Consider the following 19,811-nt stretch of genomic DNA (forward strand, 5'->3'; position numbering starts at 1 on the left):
ATGTTGCACCTTTGGTCTTCAATAGCTTGTTGTTTAGTAGTTAACACCCTTGTAACCACAAGTGAATTACTTGGATCATGCACACAAATGAGGGCATCTTCTCCACTTTCTTCATCATATTCTTCTTCATTAGCTACGGCGGCTTGGCCAAGAGCTTCATACTCTCCTTCACTTAAGGTTTCTATGTCACCATTGTCCAATGTGATCACGACCTTGGTATTCTTCCACTCAAAGGACTTGTGGCCTTGTGTTCCACACTTGAAGCATGTGACATTGCTTGTTCTCGTTGATTCTTTTGAAGAGGCGGTTGAAGGTACCGGTTGCTTCATGCGACTTTGGATGGTCGTTTGCTTGGATAGCGTGGAGGAAGAGGGTGGCTTCACACTTGTTGTAGGAGTGCTTGGAGGCGAAGTAGGACTTGGAAGCTTGGTGAACCAACTCAACAATGGTTGAATATTGTTGGAACTCGACAATCCTCTTGATTGGGTAGTTTAGTCCATTGAATTATCGAGCAATTGTTTGGTTCTCGGATTCTTGGATGTTGGCTCGCATCATGGTCAACTCAATCTCCTTATAGAACTCCTCAATGGTCTTGGTGCCTTGCTCCAATTGTTGTAGCGTGTTGAAGAGGACTGTCATGTAGTGCGAAGGCATAAAGCGAGCATGCATTTCTTCCTTCATCTCTTCCCAAGTATCAATTGGGGGTTCACCCTTTTTTTCCCTTAGAGTGACGACTTGCTCCCACCAAGTGTTTGCATACTCTTAAAATTCAAGTGATGCCATGGACACCTTCTTCGCACCGGAGTAGTTGTGGATGCGGAAGATCTTGTCAACCTTGAGCGCCCATGAGAGGTAGGCTTCAGCGTCATCTTCACCCTTGAACTTGGGCATGTTGAACTTGAGCTTTCCTTACATGTTCTCTTCATCCTCTAAGTTCCTTCGGCGAGGTCACATGCTTTCTTCTCTTGCAACTTGTTGTGGGCGAGGAGGTCTTCCGCGGCCAACCATATCATTGGGTTGGCATTGCACTTGAATGTTTGATTCACTTGGTGCTCGATGATGGTGTTGGCGGTGATCTTGAAGAGGTTGTCAAGGTTCTTGATGATGTCCATGATTACTTTCCTCATCTTGACCATTCACCAGATCTCCTCTTCCACGCTGGTTGCGTCGAGGATGATTCCGAATATCACGCCTAGGTTGTTCTTTTTTACCTTGACCATGAGCATCCATATGTGGTTCGCGGTGAGGCACCGGGTCCATGTGGAGGATGACCCTGTTGTGTGGTTGGTTGTAACATCCCAAATTTCAAATCAATGAAGAAGAAGAATTCCAAATACTCAAAATTTAGAACCAACAAAAACTTTTATTTGCATATAGTACCATGCATAGGATGTGTGCATTTTATGTGAAATTTCCATGATGATTACTTGTGTGCTTATGAACTACAATCCAAAACCCTAACTTGATCATGAGAAGATCACAAATAAAATCAAAGAAAAAGAAAAGAAATAAAAAGGAGAAATTCCAAAACCCTCACATATGGTTTATGCCATTTTTGCAAATCTTTAACCTAGAACAATTTGACTTGCACCATTAGTTGTATTATGTTACTAAACACTGATTAACACTTTTGGAATCAAAGAAACTCAAATCGAATCAAATTTGAAAGCAATTTGTGCTCACATGCACTAATGGTCAAATCTGCCATTTTTAATCTGATCACTACTTTGATCCTCTGTATTTAGCGATTTCCAAACCAAACAATTCCAACTCTTTGCACCTCATCCAAGTACACATCAAGGTGAACAACTTTGGTAAAGACCACCAGTACAAATTCATCCTAGATTCAAAACTATGCTCAAGCAAAGTTGGGATTTTTTAACAGATTCAACATCACCTCCACTTTGAAAATTTGAAATTCTTTTTATCTTTAAATACCACCACCACCAATGTGTGTTGTGGATCATCTGAAGCAAGTCCAATCCATCCCTCTCACAATTTTCAAATTAAGTGGCACAAGACAAATTTGACAAAAACTTGGGAATTCAATTCCAATTCAAATCAAAAACACTATTCTCAATAGTGTTGGCCAACCCTTGTCCACCACTTGCCTCCACCCCGTCCCCTGGTCACCTCTAACCCTAACCCCTGCATAGTAACCCTAAATGGAGGACTAGACATGGCCAAACCCTAGCCGTGCCGGCCACCTCCCATGTCAACATGCACACTCTCCTCTCTCTCACCTCTAACCCTAGCAACCATGTCCCACTAAACCCCCTTGGTCCCCTGAGCATGCTCATACGCGCCATTTGTCGAACGGTGGGCGGCAGAGGCCAGACCAGCACGCGCCCACGATGCCCTGGCGCGATAGGAGCGGCATGGCCACGCCATCGCGTGTCTACCGGCGCGCGCCACGACCACACGTCGCCTCGCCACCTCGCTCCATCCCTGGCCCCCTTTTCTCCACGTTGAACATTGCCGTGCCACCGCGAACGCGCCAGACGCGCACGACACCAACCCGCGCCCGCCGCCGCCGGAGACGACGACCGCATTGCGCCATTGCCGCGCAGTACACCGCGACCACCCGACCGCGTTAGGCACCGCCTAGCCTAGCCAGCGCCGCCCAGAGGACCGCCTGGACACGCTAAACAGGACGCCGCCCTCACCTAGCTCGCTAGCTCGCCGGAGAGCCCGCGCCGTGGTCGACCTTGCCGCAGCACCACGATACCCTTCCTCGCCTATAAAAGGAGACCTCTCCTCGTCGAATTCTCCACACCACCGCACTCACCTCACCTCCCTCGACCTACTAGCCACCTCGCCGCTTGACATTACCCCGTAGCACCGCCCAATTGCAACACCACTGCCCGTGACCGCCGCAGAAGCTCGCCGTCGATTGGAGCTTCCCCAGGACGCGCCGCCGGTACCAGGAGCTTCACCGTCGTCGACATCGTCCTCGAGCACACTGCCAAATCTCGCTGGAGCCCCGGTGAGCACTCCGATCTCCTAGCCTCGCCGCGCCAGTGAGTTCTTCTCACCGACGACGACGACGAACGAGCGCCGTTAGATCGTGTTCTAATCCAACACCCCACAGCCCCCGTACCGCTTCACGTTATAAAGAGAGGCTGACGGGTGGAGCCCACCCGTTAGGCAGCCCGCGCGTCGTGGATGCATGGTGGGCTGGCTTTCGCCTGTTTAAATCATTTCGGCCCAGTAGCTTTCCCGCGCAAGCCCACGAATTCAAATTCGTATTTCCAGTTTGACTTAAATTTCATTACTGGCCCTATTTTCAAAATTGAATAGAATTAGTTTGGCTCAGCCAAATTTGGTGAATTTCATATCATTGGAAAGCTAGTAAAAATATCTAAACAACTACACTGGTCTCAGCATGAGATTCTTTGCAGAATTAATGTGACAAACATAACAAGTCAGGGACTTTTGCAACTTCAAACAATTATTAAAAATCAACCAAAAATTCTATTGAGTTGATTTCAACTCTCATAGATCAAATTTCACATACTCTAATTGATTATGTAAAAATATGGCATGGTTACTTTGTGTGATCAGGGCCTAGTTGAAATAAAGGACTATATGGCTATTCTAGTCAAATGATATTGTCCAAAACTATTATTTAAATCTTATGAGGGGTTTACTCTCATTTAAATCTTGTCCCAAGTAACTTCATATGAGGTTGTGACCCTGGTCTACTTACTCTCACATTGAATTACTTGGTGATGTTAAATCATAAGTGGTATTATTAAATGGTATGAGGTATTCTATCTCATTTAAATCCTTTCCCAAATGAGGATTATGAATGGTTGACCTTGGTCAACATGAGTTCATACCTTACTCACTTGAGGAAATTAAATCTTAACAAGATTCAATGAGAGGAAATTATTTCCTCCAAGAACTAAATAGAAACTCTAATTCATATTATAATGAGAGGAAATTATTTTTCTTAAAGAAAGAAAACCCATCCAACTAATATGTGATGTGTGCCATGATACTAGAATAGTGTGTGTGAAGCCATTGTGTGCTTAGTATAGCTCTTGAACCTTGTTTGGTGATTGTTACCTTGTATCCGTTTTTAGACGCTAGTACCGAGGAGTACCTGGAGGAGGAGGTCTACTTCCAGGAAGAGGAAGACCACTTTGATCAGTACACCAACCAAGGCAAGCTAATATTCTTGCAAGTGCAAAGCTCTATTGAGCAAGGAAATTTTACCATTTACCTTATATGCAATGATCCCATCCCAAGTTTTACCTTTCAATCTTTTACTTTGTTTGTCAAAGGGTACTTTTATAGTTAAATTTGGTCTAAGTATAGAGTGTTACAAGAGTAGTAAAATTAGCATCAAAGTTGGACAAGCTAGATAGCACCCCTCATGATTAGTTGCTAGTGCTAACAAATAAATATGACTACTCCAGATGGGAACTTGTGAATTGAAGTGAATTTGAAAACTTTGGAATGATGAGTCATTCTAGTGAAAGATCTTTGATGGTGAATATGACTTGAATGAATTGGTGAATTTGATAAAAACTGATGTTGGTTTGGATGCGATACCTTTCCAATTAGTTAGTACCCCCACAATACCTGATTATGGGTAGGGCTTAACTGGAAGTTTATGCATCTTAGTATGGGTTCCCTCTGGACAAGCATCATAGGGGCTATGCCGAGGCTGCCTCCGTAAAATGTGAAATGATGTGAAATGAGGTGAATGTACGGCCCAAGCCCTGTGCAGTTCCCAGACTGACGGTTTGTCTTCACTGGGAGGCCAAGCTCATGGGGAGAGGTGCCTATACTAGGGTATGTAAGTGAAAGGTTATGGTTGATGATCCGCGTACTGAGTTACGATGATTCAGGGTTATCCCTGACTGATGTAATCAAATGTTGTGGCACAAGTGTGCAACCTCTGCAGAGTGTAAATCTATTCGAATAGCCGTGTCCACGGTTACGGACGGTTGGAAAGGCCATACTGTTTCCGGTGTCAGGTATTTCTTGAAAACACTTGATGAATTCAATAGGTGACTTGAATTGAATCACAATTGAGTTGTGGGAATGACACTAATGTTCCCACTTGAGTTAGTTAGCACATGAAGAGTCTTTTATCAAATACTTGTGAACTAAAAATGGCTTTATGCAAAATAAACTAGAGCTTAGCACCCCCTTACTAAAATTAATAGTACTTACACTAGTATTAGTCTGCGAGTACATAAAGTACTCACGGCTGTGTCCCTGGCTATTCCAATGGCCAGACTATAAAGAGGAGCAGCACTACCAAGGTGATGACCAGCAGGACGCCTACGACAACTAGGAGTTCTTCTAACGTCAAGTGTTGGCCTGTGGATTAGATAGTCCACTTCTATTATGCTTCCGCTATGAATTGTGTTCGTTGATCATTAGATCAACTATTTGTGTAATATTGGATCATGTGATCTAAGTTGTAAGAAGATTATGGTTTGTAATGAATGATGACTTATGATATCAACTATTATGTCTCGCAACAACAATCTTCCTAGGATTGCGATGTATGGCATGATAGGCATCTGGACTTAAAAATCTGGGTGTTGACATTGGTCGTCACGCCCATGGTGCGCATGTCGATAATGTTGATGGCGATCATGGGTTTGTACTTCTTCTTGTTGAGGACGCTCATCTGGTCGAACATGTCGATGAAATTATACTCACCTTGAGTTGGTGCGTGATGACTTGTGGCTGTCATGGGAGTAGTAGTCTTGTGAAGAGCTTGATGATGAGGTAGAGCGGTGTCGGCAGGGTGAACCAAGTTGTTGATGGCGCGCTCGAGGCTCTCCATGCGCCTCTCCATGTTCGCATCGTTGACCGCTATTTGGTGATCCAAGTTGTTCGTGGCTTTGTGAAGAGGGCCATGTCTTGGTTCACGGTAGGAATGTTTTGTGCTACTTCTTCGTATTGCTCGTCGATGCAATCTCGAACAATGATATATAGTTGCTCTTTAAACTCTTGGTGTTGTGTCCATTAATTGTGTTGGGTAGCCATCCGCTCGTTTTCATGGAGGGTCGCCTCCTCCCGTGCTTCTTCTTCGTTCCTAGGCATGTTGTTAAGACAAAAACTATGTTGTGGATGTTAGTGGAAGAAACTACCTCCAAACCTCACCTTGGAATGACCGAATTGGATCAACTAACGAAACCAAGAGAGAAACCAATTCGTATTGGGTTACACACGCAAAACACACACGCAAAAGGTAGCAAATATGGTGGATAGTTAAGGATGGTGGAAAGCCAAACAATGAAATCTGAAATCAAGTTTGTTGTTAAAAGTGAGTGAAATCCAAAAGTCAATGTCCAAGTGTCGATCACCAAAAACACGGAAAGATGTGGAACACACACACACTCTAGAGTATTATCCCCACTAATCCGCACTAAAACACTAGTACCAAAAAAGGCCTTAGTTGGTTAGACTAAGGCAATAGAGTCAACCCGTGGAGAGACTCAAAGGTAGAATCCATGTGGTGAAATATTGGTGATGGAGAGCATGAATGAGAGAGTGGAAAAATTAGAATCATTCATGAACAAACTTGGATCGATAGGAGTAGCCTTGATACATAGGATTTGGGGGTCCTAGTAGTAGATGAGACAAAGCTCGAGCATAAACTCAAATCTTAGTCTAACCGTAGATCTGGTCGACCCAACAATATTTATAGTACGAAGGGGCAAATAGGTAAATTACAAGGCAGAATCGTAGTTTGAGTCGCAGGAATCTACGAGTTCCGATGTTAAAACTGGCACAGCCGGGCTGTGCGCCGAAACGATTTCGGCGAGGGGACTGGTGGAGGTTCCGGTTTACTGAAACGTGTTACTGTAAGCAGTTCCGGCGAAATCGGTGTGGTTCCAGCGGACCGGGATGGTTCCGGCGCATGGTCCGGGGCTGCCGATTCTGGCACCGGTTTGCTCCAGCTCTCCTTTTCCTCGTTCTTCTCCTCCCTTGATGGCTTGGCTTCCTTGGGGGTCTTCCTCTGAGATGTACCTGATTACACATAAGGCATTTTGATGAGGTAGCAAGTCATTAAAAGGGAGGATTGGATCAAGCATGGTAAGGAGCGAGTTCACCTCTTGTTGAAGTGCCATGGTGAGTGCTCGCGTCATCGGTCCACTTGGGGAACTAGTTGGTCTTGGTGTAGTCTTGACCTTTGGAGGGATACATCATTATGGCTCAGAAAGTCGGTGCCGTGAAGTTCACGATTGTGCTCTTGAGATTCCTCATAATCGTCGCTCTCGAAACCGACACGTGCGGCGCGTCGGTGGCGAGCCTTGTCAATTTTTCTCTGCGTGATATCGTCACGGGCGTCTTTGCAGGAAGAACGTTGTCGAGAACCACTGTTTCAACGTGGAGATCTGTCGGGAGATTGTGAGGAGCGGCGCCGAGAGCCACTGCCGTGGCGTGGAGATTTATCCTTCCTGGGTTTGAGCTTATCGCCGATTATCCCGAGGCTTTCCAAGGCGACCCAATGAACTGGCACCATCTGATCGTCGGGTGTCGGCTGGTTGTTGATCAGGTAGGCCGCAATGTGAGCAGTTGCTCCCTTGAATGTTTGGGCCTGAGGATGCCCGCTGAATCCATTGTCATGAAGGAGATGGAGAGGTTCGATGTGATCTCTCTCGTGTCCGCCTCCGAGAGGTGTGGGACGCGTGGACGATACCTACCGGGGGCCTGGTTGCTCTTAGAGGTGCTCCCGAGGGAAGAAAGTTCCCTTCATCGTTCGCTTGATAGGTTGGCTTCCTGCTGGCGTCGATCAAGGTCGGTTCGCTCCTTGGCTAGCCGAGAGCGGTTCTTCTCGAGGTTAGCGTGGTAGACGTTGAGGGTGCCTGCCGACACACCGACGGGGAGGCAGGTGTTGTTAACCACGGTGTTGCGGGCTGCAGCCCACTCTTCACTGGAAAAAGAGAAAGTGTTGTTGATGTCTGGCTTCGCCATCTCGCCACTGTTCGACGTTGGTGCGCGGGGTGTGTTCACCCGTAGGGACTTCAGCCCCAGTTTCAGGGTTGATGGTGACGTAGACTTTCTAGCGATCCAACTGCGCCATAGTTAAGGGGATGAAGTCGTTGCATTTGCCGATGCTTTCTTCGTCAGAGGAGTACTTGATGCCACACACGAAGGGAGGAGCGTCCGAGCCGAGCTCCTGGCTGGTGTCGCAGTCGATGCAGTAGCATGATGTTAGATCTGATGAGTCGGAGTCGACTGACCCGACGGATATGGTGGACATGGTGCGGCGTGATGATGACGGAGCCGACGTAAGCGGCGTTGCTGATGAAGTGGTCGTTGACGTAGCAGCCGATAAAATAGCTGCGGTTGGTGATGAAGCAGAGGACGTGGCAGTCGATGAAGTCGGGACTGTTCTGAGGCCCGAAGTGATCGAGTTCGGAAGCCGCAGAACGCCACCGGCGCTGATGTTGAGGTGGACGCTCCCGAACGTCATGTCCATCCCAGTGCGTAGGCCCGAGAAAGCCGAACGCGACGCGAAGGCGTGGGGGTGAACACGAAGTACTTGAAGCATATCGAGTTCTCCAAGATCGGTGATGATGGAGCCGATGGTGATGGCGATGCCGGCGAGGATGTAGCCGACACGATTGGAGTAGTCGATGATTTGCCTTGACCGAGCAGGTATCCCAATACGGCGCCATCTGATGAGGGGGCTCCTCGGCAATTCCCACCATGAGGGGCTTAGGGTTGACGGAATCCTGCAAGTTAGCACGAAACATCGAATACCAAACAAACACACGGCGAGATTTACCCAGGTTCTCGGGGCCCTCGGTGAGGTAAAACCCTTACTCCGACCTGCTTGTCTGCTCTTGATTTATTGATGAAAAAGGTTACAATGGGGCAGTCTATAGAGTGCGTGGTGGTGATCTTGTCGGGAGGCAAGGTTTCTAGGGTTTGGTGTATGCGAGGTTGTATGCGATTGTGTGTGTCCCCCCGGTAGGCCCTCTCCTGGCCTTTATATAGGAGGCTAGGTCCCGAGAGTCCTGCACGGATTCCACTAGATTACAACAAGGTCCAATCTATCTTTCCTTTACACAGCGTATTCTTGCCTTGTTTGTCAAGAATCTGCCTCCTTCCATCTTTCCATCGCCGCAACCGATGTGTTGGTCCATCTTGGGTTGCATAAATCCTTTTGGGCCCCCTGTGGACCAGAGGAGGTAGGCTAATATCGGTTACCCAAAGGGTAATGCCCACATCACCGCCAATTTTCTCCCGCTCACATCTTCCCGCCGAAACTCTTTCCTCCAACCTATAAATACCCCACAACGTTTCCTTCTGTTTCAGTGTGCTCGCTCTACAAGATGAATCACCCATATAAGAATCTCCGGCATGTTTTCAACGAATTCATGGCCAAACCGCTTCTAGATAGTGCCCGTTATGTGATGAGCGAGAGTAAGGTAGAGACATTCGAGGGGTTCATCAGTAGCGATGCCTTCCTCCGTAAGGTGGGCAAAGAATTTGAGACTTGGTCTTATGGATATCTACTCAAGAAGATGCCTGCTCATAGCCCCCGGGAAATAAGGTGTGACTTATCAGGTTGAATGAGAAGTGGAAGACACTAACATGAAAGGATGATGAAGAAAAGGAAAAGCTTTTGAAATATCCAGAATGGTGGGTAGTTGAGAGCGAGGACGACGATGATGTCTTTGAGCATAGCACCAAGGCCATGATAGCTGCATGTCGAAGGGCAAAAGTGCCAACTCCTCGAAGGGCAAGAGTGCTACACCATCGGTCATCGACTCCGACGACGACTTTGAGCCTAGCAGCAAGGCCATGAGAGTTGCATCATCGAAGGGCAAAATTGCCAACTCCTCGAAGGGCAAGACTGCTGCACCGTCGGTCGTCGACTCTGACAACGACTTCAAGCCTAGCAGCAAGGGCAAAAGAGCTGCATCGTCGAAGGGCAAGGGAAAGGGGATGTAGCTTTGTTAGTGTTTAAGTTGTCAGTAGAGATGTATCTTCCACTAAGTTGTAGCGTTTAAGTTTCACTACCGATGTATCTTTCACTATGTTGTAGCGTTTAAGTTTCACTACCGATGTATCTTGACTAAGTTGTACCGTTTCATGCTAAATCAATAGTACTTTATTAAATCATCTCAGGAAATTAAGATACAATAGAGTTGAAATTGAAATACGACTTATCACTCTGCGGAATTTAAGATACAATGACAAACTAAAACCGAAATTAAGATTCATAGCCAGTACGACACATCACTCTACTTTCCCTGTGTCCAGCGTGGCCATTTTCCGGACTTGTCGCCGTGTTCTTCTGCCGCTTGCGCCTCAGCAGCTCTTTCTCTTAGTTTCTTCCTTTCCGCTTCACGGACTTCTCTGTGCACCTCTTCCTCTGCAAACCTATGTGCAGCCTCATCTTGCTCTCTCGCTCTGCTTTATCATTAGCACGAGTCTTTTCCTGATGCTCCTTCTCAAAGAACCTTGCTCACGCATGCCGGTGTTTCTCCTCAACCTCCAGGCGCACCCAATCCGGCTGCTCCGTGTCTATCCAGTGAAACCATTTGCACAAGGGCGCGGGAGACTGCAACACAAACAGTAACATTAAACCATATTCATAAACACATACGAATATGCCTAAATAAAATTATGTCAAAACATACCGACGGCCTGGTGGAGGACGAAGCTGAACTTCGGGGTGGATCATGCTCATTGTTCGCACACATTAATATTTGCATGCCAAACTGATTAGAGAGAAATCCTCCACCTGTTTAACCTTCGCAAGATGGCCGCATCAACGCCGCTCCGCTGTCACACCCAGGGGCAAATTTGCAGCCTTAGCCTTCGTCGACCTAGACTCCTGGTCAGAACACGACGGACTTATTTTAGCTAAGCGTGAGACGGCAGGAAAAAGAGAGGTGGAAGTAGTTGTGAAGCCAAGTGTGTCCATCCCGGCTTTTATAGAAAAAAAATTAGCGGGAGTGCGGTTGCGGGAAAAAGAATCGCTGGAGTATGTGGCGGGAAAAAAATGGCGGAAGTGCGGTGGCGGGAAAAAATGGCAGGAATGTGGTGGCGGAAAAAAATAGTAGAAGTGCGGTGGCGGGAAAAAATAATGACCGCGAGGCAAAGGGGGGAACCCTAAGCATTAGGGACGGTGTTTAGGCAGGATTGTGCGGTGATCATGCACATCATCGGCCAGCAGCGCGCGCCGGTCGGCAGACTAAACACAAATTCCATCTCGTTTGATTTCTGCTGGCTGATCGGCCCACTAAGCGCCGATTTCTACTGCCGCCTGACAGCCGATCAGCGCCCCCATCAGTTGACGACCAAATTTGCTGCCAGATTACCGATCGACCGACAGGAAACCGCCGATTTCTACTGCCGCCTGATAGCCGATCAGCGCCCCCGTCGGTTGACGGCCAAATTTGCTGCCAGATTACCGATCGAACGACAGGAAACCGCCCGGGTCATAGATTTGAAATAAATTTCAAACGCGTATTATATTATTAAAAAAATTGCAATAACTAAAGCCAAGGGATAAAGAGAAATTCCACCATATATCATATGGTAAATTGCTTCGCATTCTTTAGTTCTTTCCTTTCACAAGACAGGCTTTACAGAAAAAGAATATTGCAAGCAAGAACCTACAATACACTACTAATTGCATACAAAATTTTCTAAGTAATGTCCTTAATTGGGAAGTAGTTGTCACAAGGTTTCTGCAGTGAAACGAGAGATGATGGTTAGATAAACTATAGTTAAATCATCCGAGACATCAGCTGCAAAAGCAAGACTGGATGTGGCTTAGGTATTAGTGGAAAGCCCCAATTTGTGAATAATCACTTACCCTTCGTCCTTATGCTGCCTGTAGTTGTTTTTGTGGTTGGCTGGCGGGACAAATCCGCCAATGACAATGGAGTCAGTGGTGGGGAGGAAACTTCACTGCTCTCCCTGCTATTTCTAGCCTCCAGCAACTTATTGACAGTAATGAGGGGTGTTCTTTTGCTGTTTGATGGTATGGAGTAACTTCGAGCCAAGGAGGATGGAGGTCGTGGAAGCGGTGAGGCTGTATGTGATGTTGTTAGAGAGACACGGGCAGGTGGCATAGGAGCTTGACGCTTTGATACCAGAGGACCAGAGTACCCAACTAGACCAGAAGGCCGAAGGGGCTCTACATTGGCTGGAGGCCTAGGTAGCTCATGAAGCTCACTGATTTTTGGGGATACTGTCGAAAGTGGCGACATCTTTGGGGAAACAGATGATGGCTGCCGAGCATGAACATACGACTTTGATGTCATCACACGAGGATGGCCAATGGATGATTTGTGATCAGATTGAGAGAAGGGCTTGCTTGATCTTGCTTTACTTGGAATTGGACCAGACCAGGACTCCCTCTTCAACTTCTTACTGAAATCGGAACTTGATGGCAGTTTAATGGGACCACTATGCATGGTGCTCGCTTTATAATCTTTCGCCAGTGGAGATGAGTGCCACAAGTTCTCAGCGGCACTAGCTTTACTTTCAAAGAACTGTGCAGAATGATGTGATCTATGAATAACTGCTGATCTGGGGTACTTATCATCTATTAGTATTGGGAGTTTGTACGAATTCTTGGCTGAAGATGGCCTCATTTGCCGAAGCCTCTCAGTTTGATCAAAAAGATTGTCACCAAAAATTGGAGCTGAAGGTTTACTGATTTCGGGCTTCACTTGTGGAGCTACTGCTTCTGTCTCAGGTAGTTTCACTTCTTCCTGCATATAAGCATGTAGAAATATGAAGAACTTCAGAGTATGCACACGGGAAGATCTATACAAGGTTAACATATGAAATATACACCGAAAAGGGCAGCAGAGATCAGTGAAGGGGCAATGATTACAGTTTCAAGCATGGGATGATGCAAGGCTATTGGTTGAATTTCAAACGAACTCCACATATTTTCGCGAAAACGCAAAAAGCTTTGTGTTTCGATTCATTGATAGAAAAAGGAGCTTACATTACAAGCCTAAGACAAGGCCGAGATACCCACACGCACACCCGACACTCAAAACGAGACTAGGACAAAGTGCCGAAATCCGTCGAGTACTTCTCTAAGATGCTACAGAGAGAGCTCCTCCGCTAAACAGAACCCATGCCGGTGAAAGTCGCCGTGCTTGTGCATCGACGAAATTACCAAGAACCTGCCATCCGCAGCCAAGACGCGTACCACCCGGATCCCGCGAGCCCACCATGGCTCAGCGGGGAGCATTGCTGCTCCGGCCTCAGCCCAGATCCGGGGACGCCGTCGGTGCAGCGGCTAGCTCCCAGCAACCTCACCAGACGTGAAAGCATGCAGTCTTCAACAGCCCGCCATCAAGCACAGAGGCCAGCCCACCACTGCACATCCAGAGGCTTGCTTACGCTGTCCGAGGAAGATCCTCGTCGCGCAAGCCACCGCGATACCGCTCAAGAGGCTAGCGGATCACCTGCATCGCAAGACGCCTCCCATTTGGCCAGCACAGAGATCCACGAGGAAGGACTACGGCCTGAACTCAAAGCTCCAAAGACGACGCCTCCATGGAGGGTACGACGTCAAAGACGCCGCCGTCACCCGATTTGGCATGCCAAATCTAAGGTTTTCACCCGGAACCTGAGACCCTAGGCGAGGGAGATGCCGGAACTCCTCGATGACGCCACAGAGGAAACGGCGCCCTCAGGCGTCGCCGTCACCGACCCCGAAAGGCAGGACTTTTGCCCGGAGCATGGTACCTCAGCACCGCAAGCACTGTCCGCTCTTCGCCCAGAGCTCACGCGCTGACCCAACCAAGGGAGGACTCGCTAGCAGGTCTGCGCGCAACCACCTCAGAGAGGCATCGCCGGCCACCCAGCACAGCCAACCGCACCGCCAGCGCCGCACGGGAGCCCCGAGCCACCACGCCAAGATGGCGTTAGGCTAAGCTCAACCCGGCCAGAGCAGCAGCACCCTGCGCTCGGAGCCGAGGAGGACGGGCGAGGAGCAGGTGGGTGACCGCACCCGGGCGCAGGTGCCCAGAACGGCCAGGGCCCGCCTTCCCCGGATCGGGCCCGAAGGGCCCAGATCTGGGCCGGCCGACCCGCGCCGCCACGGCGCCAACTCCGGCCGCCCAGCACCGTCGCCGTCAACCCAGCGCCGTCGCCGCCATCTTCTTTGCCCGGCGGCTCCCGCCACTGGCGGCGGAGGAGGGGGCGGAAGTGGTCTGGGGCGGAGGAGGGAATAGGGTTTCGCCCTGACTCGCCCGCGGGGACGAGCCAGGAGCGGAAACGAACTCCACATATTAAAACCTACAATCCTAGCTCATTAGCTTTGTAAAATACACAATGTAAAGTTGCTTGAGTTAAGAGAAATAACTCATAAGTACTCTTAAATGGAGAAGGGTTTTTATGCACAAGTTAACCAACTCAGCAGAAGTTAATTTTTTGTATGTTGTGCAGAGATAAATACAGTGGTCAGTACCAATGAGCATTATTCAGTGCAAGCTCACCTGTGTGATCTCTTTTGACTGCGCTGGGGAAGTTGTCTGTTCCCCTTTATCCAACTACATAAAGAATATATAAGTAAATTAACCAAGATACAAGATAGAAATTTTTCGATACAATACAAAAGTCAAATAGTAGAATCAAGCTGAGTGAAAATATCACGGAGATTAATATTAACGGATTATAGCAACAACAATATTATCTTGAAGTAACCTAGGCAGAATATAGAACAAAATATTTTCAGTAGCTTCCGAGCCCAATAAGCCCAGACAACCACTGTAAAGCTAGGGTCGGAACAAGTATTGAACTGATCAAACGACGCTAGCAGGGGGGTCGCAAAGTGGGCCAGGTCGGGTAGGTCCATTGACACATCATACTTTCACGTTTGTTTAAACAAAATTCAGTAAGATGTATATGAAATGAACCACCAATTGAGTTGTAAGTGAATTATTTACCAACTGAGATGGTTCAATGGGATGATCGGGAATAACATAAAACATAAACAGAAAAGGATAATTTGATGATCAAATTTCTTCTACCATTGGCCAACTGAACTCATCATCCTTTTTTTTTTGTTCTCAGAAAAATTATAATGAAATTCTCTTGAACTTAAGTTGATCATGAAGAACAGAGCATACCAAGAGCATGTGCAATGGAAGCTGGTTATGTGTGCGAGCTTACAGAGAGAGAGAGAGAGAGAGAGAGAGAGAGAGAGAGAGAGAGAGAGAGGAAAAGAAAATCATTCCCATCGACCCGAAACCCCCTCTCCTCTCCCGCGACCCGCGCCGCCCCCCCCCCCCCCCACCCCTCCCCCGCGGCGGCCGGGCCGCGCCCTTCCCCGGCCGGCGCCCCTCCTTCCCTCGCGCTCCCCCTTGCCGCCGCCGTCGGCGGGAGCCGCCAGGCCTTGCCTGGGCGGTGCCGGCGGCGGCGGGGTCGACTCTACCCGTCGCGGCGCTGGGGGCGTGGGGGTCCTGGCGGGCGGCGGTGCACCTCGGCAGCTGCGGTCCGGCACGGCGGGGTGGAACCCGTGCGTGGGTGGTTGGAGGAGCGGCGGCGCGACCGTTGGTGGCGGAGCTGCGCAGGCGGCGGCCATGGCAGGGCCTGCTTGGCCCAGATCTGGGCCCAGTTCGGGGCCCAGAGGGGCTGGGCGGGCGGGCTGCGCATGGTGCCCCAGTGATGCTCCCTGGAGGTGGAGTTGATGCGACGGCGGTGGCTGGGTGGCGGCGGTACTCCGGCCGGCCTGCTGCAACGTGGTAGCGAGGTCTTTGCGGGCCTGTTTGGGCCCGGCCGGGCGGGTTTGACCTCGCTGCCACGTCCGGTCGGCTACCGCGAAGGCGGTGGAGGTAGTTCCCTCCCGCTCGGCTGAGGTGCTGCTACCCCCGACCCGGCTGTCTCTCGTCTCTACGCAGGGGCGGACCTACGTTTTGCTTCCAGGGGTCACATGACCCCGGGTAAAAGTTGTTTTGTTTGTAATATTCAAGCTATTTCTAGTGTGTGACACCCCTAAATTTAGAAGAAAAATAGTGTGAACTTGTAGAGTGACACCGGATAGTTTTTGTTCTAGGTCCGCCCCTGTCTCTACGTCTAGGCCCTTCTCCGGCGACCACAGCGAGATAGCGAGGATGGCCCCAAGATCGCGGTGGCGCGTGCTGGTGGGCGGCAAGTCTGGTGGAGCACGTCGAATCGTCCGGGTTTGTGGGTTGGGGGACGGGAGAAATCTTGTCGGCAGGCCCGACACTAACGCGGTGACGCCTGCGGGTGTCGCCTTGCCTTCCTGAAGGGCGTCGGTAGTCCCTCCTCCCCAATCCCTTCCGCGTATCGGGGGAAACCCTAGGACCAGTCCGGGCAGCAGTGGCGTCGTCGTCACTTTCCTTGTTGAAGGTGTTGCTTGATACGCGGCGATTCGGCGTGCTAGGAGTGTGGTAGCATTCTCTGGAGGGCGCAGCGGTTGCGAGTCTTTCTTGTTCTTGTCAAGCTGCCGGTGTCGGCTTTGTTTTCTCTTTCTTTTCTCTTGTGTTTCCTTTTGGGCTTGGTTGTGCTGCAGCCCCAGCGTGCTTGTTGTATCGGTTGGTTACTATATTAATATAGCGGGACGAAAGCCTATTTCGAGGAGAGAGAGAGAGAGAGAGTATTGTGACACAATTAAGCACCTATACAAGTTGTAATTCCTCAGATGCAAAGCAACTGCTCGTAGATGCTTAAATTATTATGTATTAGTTATTTCTATTTAAATGCATAAGAACCTCCTAAACATGGGTTCCTAATCAGCACTAATCCTTCAAAAATAAGCACCAGCGCTTGCCTACATGGCAAAAACAGCTGGTTTATTTTGCTAAGCACCTCCTAAGCACTTTGTACGTGCTCTAATTTGAACAGCAAAGCAGTGACACACAATGATGTTCGTTGACAATGTTAGATAAGAATCTTACTGAAATTAGTTAGCTAAACCTGCCTTTTGAAACACCAGAACACTGGATTGCGCAAATTCGTAATTCTGTGCAAATTGTAGTACCACATGTGAGCTGAATATTTTCCCTAAAAGCATATGGTTGGAGATCAACCCAACTACAAAATTCATTACTATCTTATTACCCGGTGTGTATGTTGTGAGACACATTATGAATATCAAGATATTGGTTTCTATGTAATAAAGTGGAAGCTCTAGATGAGAGGCAGAGACATTGTGAAAAAACGGAGGCAAACAAAAACCAAGTAACTTACATCCATCGAACCTCTTGAAGCAATAAAATCCTGGTCTGTGTCATTTATTTCATAGTCGAAACTCAATTCTCCGTCATCACTACAACTCTCCTTGTATGAGCTGGAACCGTCGTTGTCGGAATCACAATCCTCAAGGCTGATGGACTGATAGTCAATGTGATGTTTCTCAGCTATTGCTTTTACATGAGGTTCAAGTGCCTCGAGACATTTGAGTCCTCTCCTGAAAAAACTTAACTGAACGTCCAAGCCATGTAACTAGTTAGATTGTGTGCCACTAACTGTCGGGAAGACAATTAACAACAAAATGGTAAACCTACCTGAGAAGCATGATGGCGAGCAGCCTGTGTGAGAAGGCTATGGAATTGCCCTTGCTTAAGCGATTTCAAGCGAAATATGAATAGTGCAGCGTCCTCTTGGTATTCGAGAAAAGAAGCTTGCAATTGTTCTGTGGAGAGCTGGTCAATTCTTGAATTCTTTGACTGCCCTTTTTCTCTATAAGATGCCCTCATGGCTTCGTACACCTCCCTGTATGAAAAAATAGCAATCTTAAATATGAATGTCAATTATGAATGGGAATGAAGATTGTGCGGGTTATATCTGAACCTTTTCATGTCGCATTGGTGCTTCATTTCCTGCATCATTATAAACAAAACAAAAGGTATAGCATGTCAGGACCTTGTACATAATTGACATAAACTGAACTGTTTGTTCTGCGTATAAAAGGTTATTTTGTATGAAGCAATTAAGGATTAGACATTCCGTAAATGATAATAGAATGCTAGTGCCGGGTGGATAACATTTGTAGTTCAAATGAGAATATATAAATGAGCAAAGCGTTTATAGGAAATTTTAATGTCAAACCTCTACTGTTTGTAGCTCCTTGAGAAGAGACTCTGACGGGGTTGTGATTGTATGAATAATATTTGTACGCTGATAACCAAATGTAAAATCATGTCAGCTTTAATAGATCCTAAAATGACAATTAAAAAATAAGAATGCTTTGTAAATGTCTGTTCTTAATGCGCTATTAGCAAAATGAGTCTTACGTAGCTATCAAGAGACTTTGTTAGCTCATACTGGGCCTTTCCGAGCATCATCAGCACTCTACCTGCGGGTATTCCAGATTAATATAAAGAATGTGAAATGCACACAAAATAAATTTAGCTTACATGCTTAAAGCTTGATATTTTAAGACCAGAAAAAACAAGTTGCGTCTTCAACATGGAAATAGTATATCAATACATCAACGATCATGGTTTAAAGGAATCAGAAGATTACATGACATAACTCGCATGCTGCTTACTGATGATTTGGTGTATGTTTTACATCATAAAACAGTGATAATCTATCTAGAAGACACCTTACCACTATCATCATCATCATCATTTAGTGCAGTTTTTGCAAGTAAGGAGCTTCCCATTTCCTCCAAAGCCTCAGAAAACTCTGCATAATGTATACAATCGATTAATGGATTGAATAGACAAACATGCTATCAATTGCAAGGCTAAAAATGACAATGTCTGATTGCAAGAAATATAGTATCTAAGTATTAGACCAGTAGATACCATATACGCTATTCGTTGTAGCGGCTGCAGAGGATAGCAGGCCATCGTAACAGTTCCTCATTTCTTTCACATCCTGCAGCAAAGTTCACAACATATTTCAGAACCATTTTTGAAAGAAAAAATTGGTCACCTTCAATCATTATAATTTTATTATCCAGTATACAGTAGATATGGTTTGGATCACATCAGTTTATATTGCCTATATCACATAAGTGAACTATGGAACAACATAATTTGAGATATCTATCAGATAAGTGAACTATTCAAAGGCTACATTTCTAAGTGTTCTTATCCCTCATATGGAACAACAGAATTGCCTATGTCACATAAGTGGACAAGTCCAATGTTAAATTTCAAAGTGTTCTTCGGTGTTTTCCCTCATATGGAACAACGGAGTTATCAGATTAGTTTTGCATAGCTTCTAGAAGTCAGAATGCATAATTTCACACGCCTTCCTACAACCCTGTATGCTCCCGCCTTCACAGCGGTTTTCTCTAATATATAATGATGCACGCCTAGGCGTCTGTTCGAGAAAAAAAAATTCATACTGCCATTCAATCCAAGGCAACAAAAAGAATCACTTTGATGAGTTCTTTTTCTTTTATTTTATTTTATAAAATCTCACGATCATGTGTTCATTGTTGAACATAAGTTTCCCAAGTTACAGTGGAAAGAAACTCTGATGCTGTGATGTAGCGCACTCTATCTGACACATGATTTCCGGTCAAGATAACGCATTTCGTGTTGAACTTTGAGACAAGATTATGTCGAACGGTTGGCATTCTTTAATAGTACCAACTTTCTCCAGACGACGCTTCCTTCCATAGACTTTGACCGGACAAAAAAGGTTTCCGCGCAAACACGTAAAGGCAACTGCACAGAAGTTGCGTGTCTTTGTCATGGATTAGAGCCTAACAACTAAGCTATCTAACAAGACGATATTTTTCTGAAAGAAAATCCTACTTGCAAGGAAACAAGAAAATTTCCTCCGAACCATCGCACGTAGAGACTTTCATCTCAATTAACATTGTACTCCACTCAAGTATCTCCGAAAAAACATGAGAG

General features: G+C 47.0%; 1 protein-coding gene across 1 annotated transcript in view; it reads right to left on the reverse strand.

Moving 5' to 3' along the window:
• Nucleotides 1-11,506: 11,506 nt before the first annotated feature.
• The window catches only part of LOC127319553 (uncharacterized protein At2g33490), an 8,928-nt gene continuing 623 nt past the window's right edge, over nucleotides 11,507-19,811 (reverse strand). Inside the window, exons 2-11 of the mRNA XM_051349527.2 lie at nucleotides 18,747-18,819; nucleotides 18,547-18,624; nucleotides 18,228-18,289; nucleotides 18,043-18,111; nucleotides 17,785-17,813; nucleotides 17,499-17,706; nucleotides 17,182-17,415; nucleotides 14,466-14,519; nucleotides 11,816-12,719; nucleotides 11,507-11,687 (exon numbers count right to left, since the gene is read on the reverse strand). Of these exons, the coding sequence (XP_051205487.1) occupies nucleotides 11,677-11,687; nucleotides 11,816-12,719; nucleotides 14,466-14,519; nucleotides 17,182-17,415; nucleotides 17,499-17,706; nucleotides 17,785-17,813; nucleotides 18,043-18,111; nucleotides 18,228-18,289; nucleotides 18,547-18,624; nucleotides 18,747-18,819 (1,722 nt within the window). The 3' untranslated portion in view covers nucleotides 11,507-11,676. The remainder of the gene's footprint in view (nucleotides 11,688-11,815; nucleotides 12,720-14,465; nucleotides 14,520-17,181; nucleotides 17,416-17,498; nucleotides 17,707-17,784; nucleotides 17,814-18,042; nucleotides 18,112-18,227; nucleotides 18,290-18,546; nucleotides 18,625-18,746; nucleotides 18,820-19,811) is intronic.

This window comes from Lolium perenne, chromosome 6 (assembly GCF_019359855.2).
Source record: "Lolium perenne isolate Kyuss_39 chromosome 6, Kyuss_2.0, whole genome shotgun sequence".
NCBI lineage: Eukaryota > Viridiplantae > Streptophyta > Magnoliopsida > Poales > Poaceae > Lolium > Lolium perenne.